General features: G+C 42.2%; 1 protein-coding gene and 1 long non-coding RNA gene across 3 annotated transcripts in view; one reads left to right on the top strand and one right to left on the bottom strand.

The window, feature by feature from the left end:
* Pkp2 (plakophilin 2) overlaps positions 1 to 5,298 on the bottom strand; it is a 67,567-nt gene extending 62,269 nt beyond the window's left edge. Inside the window, exon 1 of the mRNA XM_006993017.4 lies at positions 5,076 to 5,298. Coding sequence (XP_006993079.1) covers positions 5,076 to 5,298 — 223 coding nt within the window. The remainder of the gene's footprint in view (positions 1 to 5,075) is intronic.
* Positions 671 to 22,444, top strand: LOC143268047 (uncharacterized). Of its 2 annotated transcripts, XR_013043624.1 has the most exons (4): positions 671 to 1,058; positions 1,887 to 5,569; positions 13,325 to 13,425; positions 21,585 to 22,444. It is a non-coding gene; the product is annotated as an uncharacterized LOC143268047 (long non-coding RNA). The 2 variants fall into 2 exon arrangements; XR_013043625.1 differs by lacking the exons at positions 671 to 1,058; positions 1,887 to 5,569 and adding an exon at positions 12,352 to 13,218.
* Positions 22,445 to 22,849: the final 405 nt, after the last annotated feature.

Here is a 22,849-nt window from a genome sequence, read left to right as displayed (position 1 = left end):
TGTAGACTGTTTCTAAACATTTTTATTAAGGTCTATATACTAAGCTGCCAACCAGATCTTTAAACACTTAAATTTGTACTTCCCAGCCCTATAGCCAATGTATAAAAGGCATATGGTAGATTTTTTTTATCTTTCTGTTATAAAAGGACTTTAGACATTGCTTATTCTTAACTTAAAGGGAAGGTGTTCCTCTGATACAAAGATTTAAAATTCTCTTAATTTATGGTCTATATCCAATCTTGCTGGTGCTATTTAGTGTTTCCTTCCCAAGAAGGAACATGGGATTCATGCGTAAATACATTTGGATACACGCACACAATAGAGTTCTGCATATATCTCAGAATTAAATAACTCAGATTATTTTGAAGACCATCTGAGCTGGAACCAAACACTCTCATTGTAAACCACATTAGTCAAGACTGGGGGTTGAGTCATGTTATTTGTTATTAAGTTCCACATCAATATTAACGTTGAACCATCTGAAGACAAAATAAGCCTTATTTTAATATATGAGAAAAAAACATTTTAAAGTTTGAGTAGGAATGGCCCCCACAGACTTGTGTGTTTAAGTGCTTGGCCCACGGGAAGTGGCACTATTAGGAGGTGTGGCCTTGTTGGAGTAGGTGTGGCCTTGTTGTAAGAAGTGTGTCACTGTGGGGGTGGGCTCTGAGGTCTCCTATGCACTCAAGCTATGCCCAGTGTGGCACACAGTTGCTTCTGCTGCCTGAGGATCGAGATGTAGCATCTCGGCTCCTTCTACAGCACCATGCCTGCCTGCCCGCCACCATTTCTGCCATGGCCATATGGACTGAACCTCTGAAACTGTAAGCAAGCCCCAACTAAATGTTTTCTTTATAAGAGTTGCCGTGGTCATGGTGCCTCTTACAGCAATAGAAACCCTAACCAAGACAACATCCAAAAGGAAACTGTAAGAGAAGGAGTCAACAAGCCACAGAGAGCTAGCATTAAATCAGTTGTAACGACTGGCCGTCAGTCCCCATGACCTCAGCGCAGCCGGCACAGGGTGGCTATGATGGAAGCAAACGCACTCCTCTAAGGTAATTCCTGCTCTAAGCTGTTATAATCAGATTCTGTGGCTCCGGATCTTTGTGTGTTCTTACAGTTCCACTCATTCTGAAGCATTCTTACCACTCTCCAGCTCAGCATTTTACCACAAACGGGTATGTTCTTCCCATGTAGTGGGGAATCATTCTTTCTAACCAGTATTTTGTTGGTATTCTATTTTATTTGACAGAGTATAATAAAAAGTTTGTAAAGACAGAAAACTGTCACATAAAATTTTTTTCTCTACCAAATGTGCCAGAAGTGAATGAAAAAGTGTCCTGTGGGCTCTAAAGGCTAACATGGAAGTCACTACACCCTGAGGTGTGAATGACACATCACATTCAGAACAGCATGACCACAATCCTGACGGCTTTTCCCCATTCCTGTTTCCTTCTACCTAGTAACTGACTAATCCTCTCTCCAGAATGACTCATTCATGTAATGCCCTTTAGCAAAGGATTCTTACAGTGTAAAGCTCTATGCTATTTTATCTCCAGATAGTTTACCATTGATTTTATATTAAAATTGAATTTCTAATCTAGTTTAAAAAATCATTATAAGCTTTTCTTTCCCTCTCTGAAAGGGCAAGTCTATTACTGGCAATTATCTATGACAGTTATGAAATAATTTCTCTTTGTAACAGCTCCTATTAATTGCCTTTGTTTTAGGAACATGGTTTTATGCTATAACCTAGGCTTGCCTTGAACTCACAGCAATCCTTAGCTTCCTGAGTGCTGGGATTATGAGCATGAGCCATCACACTTGGCTTTTGTTAACTGCACCGTTTGACGCACAGAATGAATTTCTATCCCTCTCTCCAGAACCTATGATAATCACCAATATTGAAAGCAGCTTCACCAGGAAATCATGGAAGTAGACAAGATGGTTGATGTTTTTATAGTAGATTTTCAAAGACCTTGTAAAATGAATTGGAATATTGTTCACTGTGTGTTATAAGCATTATAATACCACAATTTAAAACAGAAGTTTCTTCATATTTAGGCACTCTAAAGAGGAAATAATGATGTAATACACTAAATAGTATTTTACAGTATAATAAATTTCTCTTTGCTAATCTTAAATGTTTCTGTTCTGACTTTTATAAGATTTCAAAATTTGATACAATATATGGATATTTTATAACGCAGCCACACACCTTTGAACCTAACCCCACCTAAGATAAAACTGACTTTAAAATATTCAAGAGTTTAAAATCATACCAAAAGCCAATGAGTGGTTCACAGTGAAAAACACCCACTTGTAAAAAAAAAGAGACGGAGGGTTAAAGAGCCTTACAAGGTATTAACTACAGATCTGCTGCGTTTATCTCCTCTCTTTCGCCAGACTATCTGCTGCCTCATTCTTTCTGGTATGTCAACAATCCAGAATTCTCCTGGGCACTGGAGCTAAGAGCAGTAACATCAGGGTCACTTTTCCCAGATCAGCCCTGTTTCAGACATGGCTTGTGTTTCAGCATTAGAGACACAATGCAAATATAAGGAAAATATAAAAATAATGCAGCTACCCAGAGACCCAAACCCTTTCAAAGTGCTTTCATTAAACAACACGAGAATCACCTCATGTTGCTGTCCCACAGCACATGGATGTTGGCTCCTTGAAGCCGACTTCCTCTCTAAGAAGGGTCCATTACCATGCCTAAGCTGAACTTCTGTGCAGGCTGCCAAAGAGCTGCTCTTTTCATCAAAACCAGTTCAAGGGCTTTATTATATCTGAGTTGGAAGAGCCACTAATTTGAGCAGAAGCACCAAGGCTGTGCCTGTGGTCAACAATATCAACTCTATGAAATATTACTATGAAATATTCATGCTCATCTCTCCTAGAACGGCACATCTCCAACTACCTCTCATGCACAATCCTAATGAATTTTTGAGATTTAAAAATCTCAGTTTTGGTGTGGGGGGCGGTGAGGGGCTAATATCACAATTCTTCCAAAGAGATTTCCAAAGTTATCTTCAGCTAGGAAAAGTTAACACTCACATTCCGTAACACCCTTGCTGTTCTCTGGATATGCTTATTGCTTTTGATTCAGGGCTGCATTTCTTTGGATTTAAACTTCTTATTACAAAGCACACCAATGTGTGTTTAATTCAGCACCTGAACATGCCCTGCAAAAATAAACATATTCAGTGGCAGTGGCTGAATTCACCACACAGCTCCTGTATTATTTTGGAGAGGAGAGACCAATTTTGTGGTGCCCGGACCAAACACCCTACGACTGTTGATAGACACACACCTCACACTTGAAAAGAATCATCTTATCTATCTCCTCTACCTTTCCAATGTCATCTAAGGATATAACAAAACAGAATACATGAGCTTGTAGAGGAGAGTCTGCCATGATCGGTGCTTAGCAGACTGTTCCTTCTGCTCTAGGCTCCACGCTGACCCCTCCGTTTGTTTACTAGTTGGTGTCTGCTTGCTCTTCTGGGCTAGCCACTCTTACAGGATAAGAACGAACCTCTAACATGCACTGTGTTCCCTGAATAGAAGAGGGAGGCTACTTGAGTCCAGTCTAGCATCGGGCATGAGGGCGTTCAGACTGCAGGATGCAATGACAAGACTAGCCAAATACTGGCCTCAGGGTCCTCATATCGTTAGCCAGAGTCCTAACCCTCAACTTTGGATCTTCTCACCAGGACTACAGTAGTTCTTTCTTAGGCAAACCTCCCGATCCTCTCAGAACTTCCTCAGTTTTACTTAGAGGAAAATGGGAAGGAGTCACAAGGACACTTGGGACCCGAATAATCTCATTTTGTGTTAGTAATCAAAACACTTAATGCCATAATTAAGGACCAGTTTTAAAACTCCAGGTTTTGGCATTTAAATACCAGCTCTGCCACTTTCTATCTGGAATCCGAGTGTGATTTATTTGCTTAGTTTCCTTAGCTCCAAGGTTGGATCCCCAGAAAACCCAGGTGGTTCATACCTGTAATCCTAGCACACGAGAATCAAAGTCAGGAAGTTTGAGACTGCAGCTCAGAATAGTAATAATAATAGCAATAATAATAATAAAAATGAAGAAAAGGAAAGGAAAAAGACAAAACTAAAATGCAAACCACATAGCCTAATTAGGGACATTATAGACACTCAGTTACATGAGCTTACAATCATTAAACATCTCTATTTTTCAAGTATGCAAACATCAACTGCCTTAACCTTTAGACAAATTGAAGAGGGCAGCCTTCCAGATTCTGTTTGAAATCCACGGGATGCACGTGAGCATTATTATTCCTAATGGGAGCTACATTTGCCAGAGCTTGTGATGATCAACCACACTTCTGTCAACTAATCTGTGTACTGGAGTTTAATATTTTTATTTTATTTTATTTATTTTGTGTGTGTGAGCAGTCCTGCACCCACGCGTCTGTTGGTGCTCATGCTGGTGTATGGGTGTGAGGTGGACAGGCGCGGTTCAGCCCGGCCAAAGTCTCCTTCTTCCTTATCCTCTGCAGGGTGTTGAGGTTGTTCCCAGGCCCAAAGTCGCCTCGCCCAATTTGCTCATGTCCCAGACCAAACACTGGCCGCAGATACTAAGTGGATCACTCCCAAGTACCTGGGCGAGGTAGCCCTACCTCAATTTAGAGGTTGTAGGAGCTGCAGGGCTTTCAAGATTTCTTTCTAAAAATATTTATGGAGAATCATGAACTCTAAAACATCTAAATAAAAGCCAAAAAGCGCTATTTTACAGAACAACCACGCACACCAAAAGTCTGCATACAATTTCCAAGTGCTTTTGGAATCCGAGAGCCCGGGCCGGGAGCGGCGGCGCAGGGTGAAACCGACGGAATTTATTAATAAAGACAACTGTGTGATTAACATAAGAATAAGGTAGACCTGAGCCAAAGTTCAGGAGAAAGAGCGTTTCCGCGGAGTTCAGCGGCCAGTCAGGAGGCGCGGCGGGTCCTGAAAGGGACAGTGAGCAACAGGTGGACGGGCGAGCTCGGGTCGCACCGCCGGGCGCCGCGCGCCGCAGCTGGGGCTCGACTCACCGCTGACCGCGGAGCTCCGACCCCGGCGGGCCAGGGTCTGCTGCACTTGCTCCTGGATCCGCTGGCTCCGGGCCGCCGCGTCGCCGCGGCCGCTGCTGCTCACCAGCCTCAGCCTGGCCTCGGAGGGCAGGGCCAGGCTGGAGCTGTCCAGGTGTCCGAGGATCTGCTGGCCCAGCACGGTCCGGATGTAGCCACACTCGGCCAGGGAGCCCGGGACCGCCATCGCGTCGGCGAGGTGACCGGCGAGGGACTGCCAGGACCTGCCGGCAGAGCCACGGAGGCGTGGGGACCGGACGCAAGTCCCGCCCCGCCCCGCCCCGCCCAACGGGGACCCAGGCCCGCAGGGGACAGGGGCGTGGCTCCGGCAAAGCAGGCGCACTCAGCCCGGGGCGAGCACGTCCTCCCCGGCCCCACGTACACAGCGCTCGCCTCGCGAAGGATTGTGGGAGGAGCTGCCCTTAGGACAGGTGCAGCTGGGAACTTCGCCTCGTGAAGTGAGTAGCACATCTAGTTAATGAGACTCAGTCACACGGTTCCAAATGTTCACTGGCGATGGAAGGTGTGTGAAATACAAGTCTTCAAAGCCTTTTTTTATTCTTAGTGCAACTTCAGTACGACGTGCTTTTCGCACAGATGGAGTCCCAGAAACATATGTTCTTCCTCAGTGAAAGCCTCTGCTTGCTCTTGCAAATACACAAATTGTACCCAGTGCGCTCTTGTCCACCCACTTCGTTCTTAAGGAACATGCCCACACAGAGAAACTCCAATAAGAGGCTCAGAGAAGAGATGAGTTTTAATATGCTTTTTAATAGCCCTCCTAACGTTGAGTAAGTCCTCTTTATGACAAGCTCTTTGTAGGGGAACCCATGCAAGAGGCCTCTGACATTAAATCCTCCTCAACTTGAGTTTATCGTGCTATTAATTATGGTTCAAATGCAGTTAAGTAGTGAGAACTTAAGAGCTACATGCAACAGAGGGATCCTTCACCTTAAAAGTTAACAACCAACGGCACTCCTCATATACTGGTATTTAGACTTGGGAGAAGAAAAAAAACCCATCTGTGTTTGGCATTGGAGCGAGGTCTTCCCTTTGGTTGCTTGGGTTTGTACCTTTGTTGGAATGCTAGAGAACACAGTCTCTCCCCTCCCCAGGTTCCTAACCAGACAATGAATGCGCTTCCTGTTTTACTGAGCATCAAGAGAGAGAAGAGGGAATCAGGGACTAGTCACCCTTTCTCAACAGGCCTCACGGTCGAAAGTCATACAGAAGGCACTGGGAAAGTGGGAGCTATGAGAACAGCAGCTCTTGGAAGCAATTATGCCAGTCTTTGGGTAAATTACACCTGAGAAGCTCGGCTTGCCCAGCCAGGTGTAAATGTGCAATCGTGATGCTGAGATTTTACCGAAAGCAAAGAAGACAAGAATGAGCTTGAAGGCTGTAAAGGTTAAGTTACAACTATAAGTCCTATTGCACGCGTCTTTAAACCCACCCCTCTTCCTCTCCTCTCTTCCAGCTCCTTCTGAAAGTCCCAGGTCTGTTGCTTTAAAAGATGACCCCACTTCTCCAGGGCCAGTAGGCGTACTCCCTTTCTTTTGTACCTGGAGAACTGTGACTTAATGAGGTCTCTCTCCGCCTTCTGCCTCAGGGGACTGGCGAGTAATTTCCCATTTATCTTAGGAAAGTGTAGCTTCACTTTCCTGTTTCCTTTCATATCACTTTTTAAAGTGCTGTTGTAACTGTTGCAATCCTATTATGTATGTTCCAATAAATGAGGACATCTTTATTGGCAATTAAATGATTTGATAAGAGAAAGGCAATTAGCTTATGAGTGAAGGATATAGCATCCAATGTTAGCCCAACTTTTGCAAGTGCTGTGCCATAAACCATGTTCTATATATTTTTACACCTCAATTCTCCTGTCTGCATATGGGAACAACAAATATACCTACATAAAGTGTTGCTGTGTTCACTAAACAAAGAATTGTACATAAGAAGTGTTCAATAGCCCTTAGGAGTCCATTCTGGATTCTCTGACTTTCTTCAAGTCTCTTCCATAGATCACCATCTTACTTAAAAGTTATGCTTTCACAAACACACATGCATGAGCATTGGTATGTGCGTGCTGGCACACACACCGTTCACAATGCACCATTCACACATACATACACACACACTATTCACCATTCACACACACATACCATTCACACACACACATTATTCACCATTTACACACACACACACACATACACACACATACACACACACACCATTCACCATTTCTCTTCTCTGCATATTTCTTTTTCTATAGCTCTTATCTTCATCATGTGTTCTGGTGATTTGAACCAAAATGGCCATCATAGCCTCATATGTTTGGATGTTTGGTCCCTAGTTGGTAGAACTATTTGGGAAGGATTAAGAGGTGTGGCCTTGATGAAGGAGATGTGTCACTGGGGGAGGGCTTTGAGGTTTCAAAAGCCCATACCTGGCCCAGTCTCACTCTCTTTCTGTCTGAAGCTTGTGGATCAGATGTGAACTCTCAGCTGCTTCTCCAGAGCCATGCCTGCCTACCTCCTGCCATGATGATTATGGACTAACCCTCTGAAACTGTAAACAAACCCCCAATTAAATGCTTTCTTTTAAAGGGCACCTTGCTCATGGTGTCTCCTCACAGCAACAGAATGGTGACTAAGACAGAGGTACTTCATGTTTTACTTGTTAATTGCTTCCTTACTAGAATATAAGTTCCAGAAAAAACAGCAGGTACTTTCTTTTGTCCATTGCTGTTCTCCAGGACCAAGTAAGTAGGTCTACATTGAACGAATGGGTCAACCAGGAGAACATGCAGTACCTTACATACTGAATACACAAAACTGTTAGTATAATTATTTATGTTTTCAAAACTCTTGCTACATAAAGTTACATAAATATCAGTGTAACTCATTTGCTCTTAGAGTTAAAAAATAAACTAAACCAAGGTAATGCTTTTAAGTTTGAACTCACAGAACTGAGGGATTTAGTAAAAGACAGTCTCCTTGAAACTAAGACAAGCACACAAGCTTCTGAGAGGCACTTTTGAAAGCAAGAATCTGCTGCAGGAGCAATAGCTTAAAGACTGTATTGTAGATATTTCTATATCAGAGCAGAGTGCAGGCCCCGCCCTGTTCTCTTTCCTGGGAAAAGGCCTATTGACTTCCTAAAGAATGAGCAAGCTCTGAGATAACTCTTGAAGGTAGCTTCTTCCCAGCAAATTGAAACATGGAAACTAAATGCTAGGCACCCTTTATGGTGCCTAGCTGTTCTGTAATCAGCTACCTTTTAGTATTTAGGTTCAGTTTCAAAAACTTCTCTTTTTCTCTTGACTTTCAACAAAATACAATTTTGAAAAAGTGATCCACAGAAATGATAAAGTGAAATGTGATGGATAGCCAGATGATCAGGTAATGTCTTATCCTGATTGTTCATTTTTTTGTCAACTTGACACAAGCTAGAGTTACCTAGGAAGAACCTCAGCTGAGAAAATGCCTCCATGAGATCATCTGTGGGCAAGTCAATAGGGCGTTTTCTCCATCAATCCATGTGGAAGGGCCCAGGCCACTGTGGGTGGTACTGTCCCCCGGCAATTGCTCCTCTGTGGATAAGAGGCAGGCTGAGCAGGTCAGTAAGCAGCACTCCTCCATGGCTTTTGCTCTAGTTCCTGCCTTCAGGTCCCTGCTTGAGTTCATGTCCTGATTTCCTCTCATGATGGACTACAAGCTGTGAGATGAAATAAGCCCTTTCCTTCCCAGGTCGCTTTTATTGCAACAATAGAAACTAACTAAGACTAGTCCCTTTTGCTGTGAACCTGTGATAATAATTCAGGAATTCTTAAGTTTTCAACTTACTGTATTTCTTTTTGTGTGTGTGCGCGCGCGCGCGTGCGCGCGTGCGTGCGTGCGTGCGCGCGTGCGTGCGTGCGTGCGCGCGTGCGTACGTGCGTGTAGACAGGATGTTTAACCTACACTCACTTTGAACTAGGTATGTAGCCAGGGAAGACTACGGTATTGAGGAGTCAACTCACTGCGCTATGCAGGCCACCAGCTAAGCTACATTCCAAGCCCATGATTTACATACACACTATCTACTTGAAGCATTTTTCTGTCATTGTTTTCAATTATATAGTTAGGTTTTCTCAAAGTTATTTTTATTTTTGTTAGCCATATACAAATTCTTTTATGAGAATTAGGGTATATTAAAAATTCAGAAAGTTATTTGAACACTAAATATATCACATCTTTGTGTGTGTGTGTGTGTGTGTGTGTGTGTGTGTGTGTGTGTGTTCCTGTGTGCACATATATTTGCAAATGCTCCTTGTGTACATGTACATGTGGAGGTCAGAGGTCATCATTAGAAGTCTCCCTTCTTATTTAGGACATGGTCTCTCATTGGAATTCCCCTGAGTAGACTGGCTAGCCAGCAAGTCCTAGGGATAGCTCTGTTTCAGCTTCCCACAGAACTGGTGTTGTAGGCATGCACTTATGATATTTTTAGACTTCAAACATGTCCTCCAGTATAGATGTAACCAACCGTCTTATTAAATAAGAAACAAAGAACCAATGTAAAGAAGAAAGCCAGCCGGGCGGTGGTGGCACACGCCTTTAATCCCAGCACTCGGGAGGCAGAGCCAGGCGGATCTCTGTGAGTTCGAGGTCAGCTTGGGCTACCAAGTGAATTCCAGGAAAGGCGCAAAGCTACACAGAGAAACCCTGTCTCGAAAAACCAAAAAAAAAAAAAAAAAAAAAAAAAAAAGAAGAAGAAGAAGAAGAAGAAGAAGAAAGCCAAGAGGTCAGAGCTCAGAGCTAAAACCTTACCCTTCCTCCTGCGGTGGTCCTACCTCTCCAAAAGAGACCTACTTCCTGTGTGTTTTTCTTGATATATTCTTTCTGTTCTGCCTTCTCATTGGTTATAAACCCAAACACATGACTGCCTCGTCACTGCCTGTAAGTACAGCTCTCCAGGTCTTAAAGGCGTGTGTCTCCAATGCTGGCTGTATCCTTGAACACACAGAGACTTACCTAGCTCTGTCTAAAAGTGCTGGGAATAAAGGCGTGCACCACCACCGCCACGCTCTTGCTATGGCTCTAATATCTCTGACCCCTGGGCAACTTTATTTATTAAAATACAATTAAAATCACATTTCAGTACAAATAAAATACCACCATACTCCAGTCATGATGGCCATTGAGGTGGAATGAGACAAGGAAAATATGGGGACATGGGAAGGGAAAGAAGCTTCTCACCCTGGAGTCTAGTGATGTCTCTTCCAGGTGAGAAGCAGAATCCCCCACCCCCCAAATAACATGTTATGTAAAGATTGTGGACATAGAGATAGTATTTGTTTCATAGATAGATATTTTATGTTAAAATACCAGTGAATACATTTTAAGGACTGTGCTGGATAGTATTATGTCAAATTGACACACGCTAGAGTCATCTGAGAGGAGGGAACCTCAATTGAGAAAATGTCCCTGTAAGATCCAGCCGTAGGATATTTTCTTAATTTGTGATTGATGGAGAAGGGCCCAGCCCACTGAGGGTGGTACCATCCTGTCTTCCTTCAATGATGACCAGTAATATGGAAGTGTAAGCCAAATGAACTCTTTCCTCCCCAAGTTCACTGGTCATGCTGTTTTATCGCAGCAATATTAACCCTTACTAAGATAATGAGGTATTGCTCTGACAGACCTGAACTTGTTGTTTGGGGAGGATTGTGGAAGGACTTTGAAACTTTGTGCAAGAAAAGCCATTGAATGCTCAATGCTTGTTGAACTCTTCTAAAGAAGCTTAGAAAATAAGAATGTTGAGAGAAAGCAAAAGATGGAGGCCTGGCTTGTGACATTTCAGAGGGAAGTTCAAAATCTCTATCTGGACCATTTGTTATTTTGAATGAAGATTCTGGTTATCTGGGACTGAAGAATCAGCTCTAATTAACAAAATACGAGAACTACTGAAGTGAAACCTTTGCTTTGCTGGGATACTTGATGTTGGTCAGCTAGAGCCGAGAAATTAGTGGTGATTAAGAAGAGACCAGGATTGTTGAGGTGAAATCTTCTGGGAAGTGTTTTCTGAGAGCACAGAGAAGCAGTGTTAAAGAGGTGGCCAAGGCTGTACCTCACTCTAGCCACCAAATGTGGTCATGTAAGAGTCACCAAAGTGGTACTGGTTTTGAAGGCATGAAGGGGTCTTGGAGAGCAGCTGAGGTTAGGCACTGTGATAAGCCAAGAAAGGCCATTGGTGAAGTTGTAGCCTCAGTTGGCATTTGAAGGCCCAGAACTGAAGGGGTCATGCAAAGAAATTGAGGCTTGGCACCATGAGGTGAAGTGCAGCATGGTTGCAACAGAAGACCCCAGATTTTGGAGATGACAGTGCCATGGGATGACCACCAAGAACAGCAGCAGCAGTGGAGTGGAGCCAACCAGAGCCTAGAAGACAAGCTGTGTGTGTTTCAGAGGGCTGAGCCAAAAAGTGACCCAAGCATCTTGGAGGAGTCCTGTTGTGGAATATTACTTGAACTATGTAACAATGTGTTACATTGGTTTATGCTGCATTTGTTTAATGATGTGAAGATGTGTTGCTTTACCTGCCTATGGCACCGGATTGGTCTAATAAAAAGCTGAATGGCAAATAGTTAGGCAGCAGAGGGATAGGCAGGACTGGTGGGCAGAGAATAAGTAGGAGGAGGAATCTTGGCTAGAAAAGAGAGAGAACAAGGCAGGAAGAGAGGGAGATGCCCAGGGCCAGCCAGCCAGGCAGCCACCAGCCAGCCAGACATACAGAATGAAAGAAAGGTAAAAAGCCCTGAGGCAAAATGTAGATGAAAAAACAAAACAAAACAGGTTAACTTAAATTATTAGAGCTAGCAAGAAACAAGCCTAAGCTAAGGCCGAGCATTCATAACTAATAATAAGTCTCTGTGTCATGACTTGGGAGCTGGTTGGTGGTCCAAAAGAAAGCCTGCTACATTTGGCATTCCAATTTGGGGCCCAAATTTCTACATAGGGCCTGAGAGAGCTGAAAAAAAAAAAAAGAAGAAAAAGAATTTTTAAAAAATGGATATATATAGCCGGGCGGTGGTGGCGCACGCCTTTAATCCCAGCACTCGGGAGGCAGAGCCAGGCGGATCTCTGTGAGTTCGAGGCCAGCCTGGGCTACCAAGTGAGTCCCAGGAAAGGCGCAAAGCTACACAGAGAAACCCTGTCTCGAAAAACCAAAAAAAAAAAAAAAAAAAAAAAAAAAAAAAAAATGGATATATAGCCGGGCGGTGGTGGCGCACGCCTTTAATCCCAGCACTCGGGAGGCAGAGCCAGGCGGATCTCTGTGAGTTCGAGGCCAGCCTGGGCTACCAAGTGAGTTCCAGGAAAGGCGCAAAGCTACACAGAGAAACCCTGTCTCAAAAAAAAAAAAAAAAAAAGGATATGAGTCCTTTCAGAGGCTCTGCTGTACAGAGAGCACTTGAGTAGCTGCCACATAGAGTAGAAACAACAATCTAAGTAAAACCCCTGCCACGGTGAGAACACCAGCTTCCTAGAGCCGGGGCAGTCAAATGCAGGTGCCGATTAAACACTTAATGGGCTTAAGGCTAGAGACATGCAGTAAAGACAGGTTCAGATGGAAGAAAACAAAAAACCTCTAAACAGGTTACAGTGTGTTTAAAAATGTGTGTAGGCTTAAGAAAAGAAGATAGGTATAGACAGTCATAGGAAAAAGTAAGAAGTTTAAAAATAATGAGGTGAAATCTTTAAAGAGAGAGTAATATAAAGGGGGAAAGGCATGTACAGATGGGAAATACATTGGGAGTCTGGATCCTGTATGATGTTGTGCTGACTTTAAATTGTTTGAATGCTGATGAGTGAATGCCAGCTGCTGATGTCATGGGACTGAAAAGAGACTGCTGAATTAAACCAGCCTAGGTATTTTAGGGCTGTCTTAACTTTAAAATGAAATTTTTAAAAATGTATTGTATTGGGGGAGAGGTTATACTTTTGTTTCCATAGGAAATTAAAGGCTGTGGATTCCTTCAAGGTTAATGGAGATCAGATTTGGTGGGAGAGACCTGAAAATCTTGGCTACAGATATGAAGAAATAAACCAGGAAAAACTACAAACAGGTGACATATGTACTGATCCCTCTGCATGGGAACAGTTCTGAGACCAGACAACGAATGTTACAACTAGTTTTCCCAGGATTTTAACATTATCTAAATTTTTTTTCAGGGTTCCTCAAAGATGCCATCACCCTCAGACAACAGGAAGCAGTCTAGAGAACATAACACCCACATTCCCAAGAGATGGGGTGGGTGGTTTTTGGTCATTCGGTGAGTTATGGATGTCTGTCATCATTTAGTGGGGATATAGGATAAAAAGACAGCTATTAACTTCAAATATCTAACATTTGATATGGATTTGATATATTGATACAAATCTAAAGTTATTTCTGTTATACTGTATATATGTCTCCACTCTTATTTGGGGTATTGTGCTTAAGCATCTCATTTTAAAATGTAATGTACAATTTAGAAATACAGGTTAGTAGTTGGTCATCTATAATAATCAAACTTACAGTAGTCATGTTAGGTATTTTTTCAAAGTTAAATAGATATATTTTAGATAGATAGATGCTCTCCAAATACTTCAGAGACTTACAGAATATGGCATTTAAGATGTTTAATAACTTAAGGCTTTTCATGACAGTGCTCCTGGCAGCTCCAATGTACTTCATAAAAGGATGATGGGCATTGAAGAACCTCCATATGGAGTTTGTTTTCATTATGGCAAAGCTAGCCATTTGGGCAAGAAACTGCTCTTGCCTTCAAACTGGTCATGCAGGACACAAAGGAAAAAGATGGCTGAACTTTGTCAAAACAAGGAGGGACAGTCCTTCAAAATTACTGCTTCATAGAAAAGTCTGCCAGATATTCTAAGCCTGTAGGCCAAAGAGCAGAACCTTGGGTGACTGTCCAGGTAGCCAAATGTCTCTGTCATTTCTATAGTTTTGGAGGTGGCTTGCATTGTACTTCCTGTTTACTGGGGAAATATTATATTCTTCTGGGGTCTTTTATGGAGTTGAAGACTACATAATTATAATTACAGTTTTATAATTCCTTAATTATGATAGAAGGTAAATTAGATAAAAAAACTTTGAACTCACCAAGATAGGATAAATAATGGAGTATTTTCTCTGAATTTGCTAAATATAAATGGACTGGATATTGTAAATGTAATTCTTACTTGATAATTGTTCTTATTGCATATAGTGTTACTATGTTAAAGTTAGAACCTTTCTTTTTTATTTAGACAAAAGGGGGGAAATGTTTTGGAATATTACTTTAACTATGTAAAGATGTTTTTACATTGTTTATGCTGCATTTTTTTAATGATGTCAAGATGTGTTGCTTTGCCTGCCTAAGGCACCTGATTGATTTAATAAAAAACTGAATGGCCAATAGCTAGGCAGTAGAGGGATAGGTGTGGTTGGCAGGCAGAGAGAATAAGTAGGAGGAGAAATATAGCCACGGGAGAGAAGAGAGAAAACTAGGAAGAAAGAGAGGGAGAGATGTCTGGGGCCAGCCAGTCAGGTAGTCACCAGCTAGCCAGACACAGAGGAAAGCAGGAAAGTAGGACATACAGAATGAGAGAAAGGTTTAAAGCCGGGCCGGGCGGTGGTGGCGCACGCCTTTAATCCCAGCACTTGGGAGGCAGAGCCAGGCGGATCTCTGTGAGTTCGAGGCCAGCCTGGGCTACCAAGTGAGTTCCAGGAAAGGCGCAAAGCTACACAGAGAAACCCTGTCTTGAAAAACCAAAAAAAAAAAAAAAAAAAAAAAAAAAAGATTTAAAGCCCCGAGGCAAAATGATGAGGAGAAACAGGTTAAATTAAGTTATAAGAGCTGGTGACATAAGCCTAAGATAAGGCTGAGCAGTCATAACTAATAATAAATCTCTGCATCATGATTTGGGGGCCTGAGTTCAAGAAAGCCTGCTACAGAGTCCTGAAGATCCTCAGTGGATCCAGACATTGGAGTTTGATTCTGCTTTGACATAATTGTGACTGTGCCCTGTTTCTTCTCTTTTGAAATAAGAAAGTATTTAACTTAATTTTTATTTTTACAGCAGCCCACAGTTCACAGACCTTGAATTTTAAAAGACTTTTTATTTAGATTTTTAGCATTATTTACATTTTTAATGTGAGATCTTCAGAATGAAAGAAAGGAAAGGTTGTGGCTTAATGGTGATGTGTTTGTGTGTCAAGGTGACAAGGGGTCAGTTGTGCTGGATAGTTTTACGTCAACTTGACACAAGCTAAAGTCATCTGAGAAGAGGGAACCTCAACTGAGAAAATGCTCCATAAGATCAGGTTGTAGACTGTTCTAAGGGCATTTTCTTAATTAGTGATTGACGGGGGAGGACCCAGCCCATTGTGGGTGGTGCCATCCCTGGACTAGTGGTCCTGGGTTCTATAAGAAAGCAGGCTGATCAAGCCATGTTGACCAAACCAGTAAGCAGCATCCCTCCATGGCCTCTGTGTCAGCTCCTGCCTCCAGGTTCCTGCCCTGTTTGAGTTCCTGTCTTGACTTCCTTCGGTGATGAACAGTGATATGGAAGTGTAAGCCAAATGAACCCTTTCCTCTCAACTTGCTTTTGCTCATGGTGTTTCATCACAGCAATAGTAACCCGGACAAAGACAAGGACCAAGTGTTCATGTCCTTGGGTAGAGTCTCATTCCTTTCCCTAGACACTTTCTGGGGATCTAAAACAGGACTATTACTTAGTTCTCTGACCATCCCCATGCCTCATCTATAGCTTCAGCTCATCAATTGTGATCTTGACAGGCTTCCCTCAGGAAGCACCCTATAGTTTCATTTAGGTTCCTTTGGAACCCTGTGAAAAGAATAGCTTTAGACTTTATAATAATCTGATTATTGTAAAGGCTGTGAAGTGTGATTTTCTCTTAGAGAAGCCCACATAAACTTTCTGATGTTTTTCTTTCTGAATACTTCTCTTTCTCTTGACTATTGTTATTAAAATCTATAGCAAAATATATTTGTCAACCTTTTTGTTTTATTACACTTTCTTATTTGCATGGATATGTGTGTGTAGCACATGTGTTCCATGGTTTGTGTGTGGAGGTTAGAGACTACTCCAGGGGTTGGTTCTCCCCCCTCATTCCACTGCGTGAGTACCAGGGATCCAGCTGAGCTCACCAAGCTTTGAAGCAAGCACCTTTACCCTCTGAGCCATTTTACTGGCCCTAAAAATATCTTTAATAAACCCCCAACTCTTCTGTTTCATACTGCCTAGTCCTGAATTTTTTCTTTTTGTCAAACTCAAGGATCTGGTTTTACCCAAGTCAAGATACATAAAAGATAAGGTAACTCCACGGGCTGTGAGGTGGCAGGATAGAAACATCTCTGTCTTCTGCTTCTCTTTGGGCACTCATCTGGGATTCCTATGAAACATTTTGATGTGTTTCCCTAACTTTTACTTAACATGTTTGTATGGTTTGTCTACTTCTGTTTACTGTCCAGAGACTTACATAATGTTTAATGAGTGCCACTAGGACCAAAGATAGAAATCCCTTTGAGAAATCCTTACCTCATTCTTGGGTCAGATGGAATAGTGGATAGTTTGCTCAGAAAAAAATTGAACTGTCTCTGGGTGAGAGCTGATGGAGTTACCCCACAAAGAAGCATAGTCTGAATCTAAAACACATTAAAGACCACTTCTCTACTATTTCTTGATCATTGTGGTGGTTTGAATGAAAAGGGTCCCCATGGGCTAATATATTTGAATGTTTGATGCCCAATTGGTGGGACTGATTGAGAAGGATTATAAGGTGTAGCTTCATTGGAGGAGATATGTCATTGATGGTAGGCTTTGAGGTTTAAAAAAAAAATCCCACACCATTCCCAGTTAGATTTCTCTCTATCTTGTGGTTGCTGTCTCAGTATGTAAGTTCTCAGCTACTGCTCCAGCACTACTTGCCACCATGCTACCAGCCATGGTGGTCATGGACCAACCTTCTGAAACTGTAAGCTCCAATCAAATGCTTTCTTTTATAAGTTTCCTTGGCCATGTTGTCTCTTCACAGCAATAGAAAAGTAACTAAGACAATCCTAATATCTTAAAAGCATCCACTATCCTGCTCTACTTTCTGTGATGCTAACAGCCTCACATATGGAGACCCTGGTGTTCTTTCCCTTAGCACTGTGTTACCAGTTTGCCTTTTCTCTTTGTGAGGATATAATATCTTCACTTATGTATTCTCACTAGATAAGGAAGAGTCTTCTATAACTATCCAGGCTGCCCTGGTTAGTTTTTGTCAATACAAGGTAGAGTCATCTGGGAATCTCATGCTTCCATCAGATTGGCCTATAGACAACTCTGCAGGGCATTTTCTTGATTAATGAGTGATATGGAAAGGACTTAGCTACTATGGGGGTGCAATCCCTGGGTAGGTGGTCCTGGGAGGTATAAAAAGGTAGCTGAATATGAGCCCGAGGAACAAGCTGCAGAGGGCACAAGGTCTTTGTGCTCAAAGATAAGACTAGGGAAACCAGGAATATTAAACTTGCAGGGCTGCCTCTTCAATGGAAGAGATGCATAACCTGTTTTCTGCCCAGAAGGCTGGGGAGGGATGTGGTTAGTAGCCTGGTGATCCATGCTATCTATAGGGCTGGGCAACACCTGACCCCCTCAGATACTTATGTCTATCTCAGTCATTCTCCAGACACCCTTGTCTTGAGCATTGTTTCTCAGTCAGTCTGTAGAAACCACTTTGCAAAGAATTTTGATGTAGTCATGCCTTAAGCTTTATTAACACAAGATTGAGTTAATTATCACCAGGAGACTTTTTTCCAAAAATTTACTGTACTTAAATTTGCATAAAATAAACTGTCAGACTCTAGAAGTTTGAACCAACACTGGCTTCTGAGTTGTGTTGAAACAGACTTCCTTCTTGCCTCCCATGGATTATAACCCTGCCAGCCCTGGTGTTTGCAAAGACCCCCAAACATGCCATTAAGCAGCATTCCCCCATGGTCTTTATGTCAGTTCTTGTCTCCAAGTCTCTGCCTTGATTTCCTGCCCTTGCTTCCCTTGATGATACACTGTAATAGGAAGTGTAAGCCAGATAAATTCTCTCTACCCCAAGTTTATCACAGAAAAGCCAACTATGACAAAGACCATAACATGTTTAGATTCCATGTGTTCTCATATCACAGCAGGTTATAACCTGCCTGCTATTTGCATCAATGTCTTTAGACTTTCACTGTCTTATTCAGAGTGAGGATGTCCCCAGAGATGCCTGGAAAGAAAAATGGAAACTAGCACTTTAGAAAATGTACCATGGGAGAATGGCTACATGGGTGGGCCTATGGTATCTGATTCAGGAAAGGAACTCAGCTTCAGTTATCTCAGATGTGGTGGTTTGAATTATGATGGCCTCAGAGGCTCATGTTTGAATACTGTCTCCCCTTGGAGGGACCCTTTGGGAAGGATTGGGATGTGTGGCCTTATTAGAACTGTGTTACTAGGGGCAGGTTTGCTGTTTCAAAATACTTGCACCCTGTCTCTTTCTCTACCTTGTTGTTATATCTCAAAATACGAACTCTCTCCTATTCCTTTGCTCTATCATCATGGATTCTAACCCACTAAAACAGTAAGCCCCAAATAAACTATTTCTTCTATAAATTGCATTGGTCATGATGTCTTATCATAGTAATAGATAAGTAACTAAGATACCATGTTTGTGTTGGACAGACCAGAGTGTCTCCCCAGGTAGGGACTCACTGTAAGAATGTCAGGCCATTTTCTTTCTTCTTTCCCTTTTTCTTTTAAATACACAAGTGAGCACTGAGAATATAGCTTAGTCTCACTACAAATTAGAAAATAAAAGTTTTGACCTGGGGCTGGACAGATGGCCCAGTAGGTAAGAGCACTGGCTGTTCTAGAGGACCAAGGTTCAACTCTTACACAAGATGGCTTACAAACATCTTTAACTCCAATTGCAGATCTGACACACTCTTCTGGGCACCAGGCATGCAGATGGTACACAGACGTATATGCAGGGGAAACGCTCATGCACATAAAATAAAATATGAAAGTTTTAGAGCTTTGATTGAGAGTGACATTGAGGAAGGTGTTTCCATTGTCTGCGTTTTTGCTCGTATGTTAGAAGTCTCAAAGCTACACAGCAAGCTTGTGCTTTTGCTCTTTGTGCCACTGAATGTTTCTTACATTTTAGTCTAGCTTAAGTCCTACTAGACTGTCCATCCATTTCCCTGCAAATTTCAGTTTTAACCAGTAAATAAGATTCTACTGCATTTGTATGCCACATTTCATTATTGGTGTATTGATGGATAGGCTGCATATTAGTTACTTTTCTATTGCTGTGATAAAACACCACAACCAAGGCAACTTATAAAAGAAAGCATTTGTTGGTCTTGTGGTTCCAGAGGGTTAGAGCCCATGATAGCACCAGGAGCAGCTGAGAGTTCACATCTCAAACCTCAAATGAGGCAGAGAGCACACCTGAAATGATGCAAGTCTTTTGAAACATCAACGCCTGCCCCCAGTGACACACCTCCAACAAGGCCACACCTTCTAATCCTTCCCAAACAGTTCCATCAACTAGGGCCTCTGTGGGCCATTCTTACTCATACCATCACAGTTTATTCCATTTCCTTGCATTGTGAAAAGAAGTGCAATAGACACTTGTATCTAAAATAGACCAAGTATCTAGGCAGTGAAGTGTAGACTCCTTTTGGTATAAGCTCGGTATAAGTGGGTGTCTTAGTTAGGTTTTCTGTTCCTGTAATAAAGAGCAAGACCAAAAGCAACTTGTAGAGGAAAAGTTTTATTTCATCTTATACATCTAGGTAACAGCCCTTCACTGAGGGAAGCAAAAGCATGAACTCAGTGTAGGAACCTGAAGGCGTAAGTGCTGCTTGCTGGCTTGCTCCTCATGTCCTGCTCTACCCTTTTTCTTATACCACTCAGGACCACCTGCCCAGGGATGTCACCACTCATTACAGTGATCTGGGCCCTCCTACATCAATCATCCATTAATCATTAATCAAAAAATGCCCTACAGATTTGCCTACAGGCAATCTGTTGGAGGCATTTTCTCAATTGATATTTCTCTTCTAAGATAATTCTAGCTTCCAAGATATTGTCAAATTCTGTCAGTCTGACAGCAAAACCAACCAGGACACTGGATCCTATGTTAGTTCTATATTTAGTTTTTGAGGAAGTTAAACAAAGGTCTCCACAGTGGTTCTATCAGTTTACATTCCCACCAACAGCAGATAGGGGTTCTTTTTTCCATTTGCTGTCATTTCTTTTTTGGTGGTGTGTTGGGAGCATAGCATGAAGGTCCTTGCACCTACAGATCTCCAGAGAAACCAGGAATGTTAAACACACAGGATTGTCTTTCCAATGGGAAAGATATAAAAAACAAAAACATGTTTTTCCATCCAGAAAGCTAGGAATTGAAGGTGATTAATATCCTAATGATCTGTGTTATCTGTTGGACCAAGCCATATCAAACTCCTCCAACCAGGACCAGAGATGGTTAGTAGTCTAAATGACTCTTATAGCCAGGGCCTTCCCGAGCTCCCACAACCAGGACCAGAGATACGTAATAGTCTAAATGACCCTTGCACTGTCCATATAGCCAGAGGCTCCTCCAAGCCTCCATAACCAGGACCAGAGGTGGATAGTAGCCCTAATGACCTCTATACTACCTGTATGACTTGAGACCAGACCAGCCAGAGCCTTCCCTAGGCCCTTAAGCTAGCACAGGTAGCCTATCTCTAGAACCCATCTTCTTGGAGGAAATGACATGTACCCTGAATGAAGTTTCAATGTAATTATGCTTCCTTGTACACAGGGGATTGTATTATACCAGGAAACATTTTTCCAAATTGTACTGTGCTTAAATTATGTTGGGTATTGGAGAGCCCTGCTATTAAGGTTTCAGTCCACCATGTTCGATCACTCTCTGAGCTCACGCAAAATGGAGAACTCCCTTTCTCAGCCGGACTTCCCCTTCTCCACTAACCTTATTTGGAGAGTGTCTCTAAGCTCAGATGCCTGACCTTATTTGGAGGATGAACCTGTACTGGCTCCCTGCAAACGCTGTATGACTCAGCACAGGTCCTGCAGATTATTCCTGCCCCGTGTGATAATTAGGTGCTCATTATGACCAATCAGCCCTTCCAGCCCATACCCTAAGAACCCGTACATACCTTACCCCTGGAATAATAAAATGAGCTCTCTCTGAAGCTGACTCCCAGAAGTTCTTTCCATCATGATCACAGCCATCTGAACCCTGCTCACCATTTCTGTTCCCTCACCCTTGTGGGCCAGTGGCCAAAGACCCCTGAGGAAAAGGAGACCCACAGTTGGTCTGAGATCAGCTCTTTAGAAGGTTGATGAAGACAATCTGAACTAAGTTTTCATTCTTATCTCTTCACAGTTCACTTCCCTGCCTGGATACCTGCAAAGACCCCCTCAGTGGTGGCCATGTGGGCTAGTTTTGTTTCAAGTTAATACAAGCTGGAATCATTTGGAAGGAGAAAACCTTAGTTAAGAGAGTGTCCCCACAAAATTGGCCTGTTGGTAAGCCTGTGGGGTGTATTCTTGATTGATGTTTGAGGTGGGAGGGCACAGGTCACTGTGTGCAACGCCACCCTTTGCCTCGTGGTCCTGGGTACTACAAGAAAGCAGACTGAGAAACCTACAAAGAAAGCAAGTCAGTAAACAGCACTCCTCCATGGCCTCTGCCTTACTTCCTGCCTCCAGGTTCCTGCCCTGGCTTCTCTCAGTGATGGAATTATAAGTTATAAAGCAAAAATCAAACAACAACAACAAAAAGAAACAAATAAAAAAAACCCTTTTCTCCCCAACTTGCTTTTAGTCATGGTGTTTTATCATAGCAATAGAAACTCTGAGACAGCACCCATTCTGACTAAGGTGGGGTAGACTCTCAAGCAGTTATTTTATTGTATGTATATGAGTGTTTTGACTGCAAATATGTCTGTATAGCATATGTATGCCTGGTATCTGTGGAGGCTATTAGAGGCTGTCGGATCCTATGGAATTGTAGTTATAGATGGTTGGTTGTGAGATGTCTTGTGAGAGCTGGGGTTAAACCCATCTCCTTTGGAAGAACAGCGAGTATTCTTAACTTCTGAGTCATCTCTCCAGTCCTTCAAAGTAGTTTTTTTTTTCTTCTATTTTTATTTTATTAAAAATAGATTTTTCATATAACATTCTGGTTACAGTTTCCCCTCTCTCAACTTCTCCATATCCTTTCTGTTTCTCCTTAGAAAACAAACAGGCATCTAAATAATAATAATAAAATAAAATAAGATAAAACAAAAACAAACTGTTTTAGTCTACATTTTACTGATGGCTGAAGATGTTAAACACATTTCAAATGTATGATCTTTTTTGTTTCTTTTTTCAAACTGTCTATTCAGTTCATTGGCCTATTTACTGATTCACAGATGTGTTATTCTTTAATTTCTGCAGTTCTTTTAAAAATTATTCTTTCACACTTTCCTATATATATATGTAATACACCTTGATCAGGACACCACCTACCATGTTGCCCTTCTGTCCCCTTTGTCCTCACACTGAACCTTTTCTTCTTTCCAACAAGGACAGTCCAATTTTGTATATTCTTGTTGCCCACTGGAATTAATTAGTGTTGCCTGCATGAAGCTGGATGGGATTATT

The sequence above is a fragment of the Peromyscus maniculatus genome, chromosome 12 (genome assembly GCF_049852395.1).
Source record: "Peromyscus maniculatus bairdii isolate BWxNUB_F1_BW_parent chromosome 12, HU_Pman_BW_mat_3.1, whole genome shotgun sequence".
Taxonomy (NCBI): Eukaryota; Metazoa; Chordata; class Mammalia; order Rodentia; family Cricetidae; genus Peromyscus; species Peromyscus maniculatus.
This window is presented reverse-complemented; position numbering and strand designations above follow the sequence as displayed.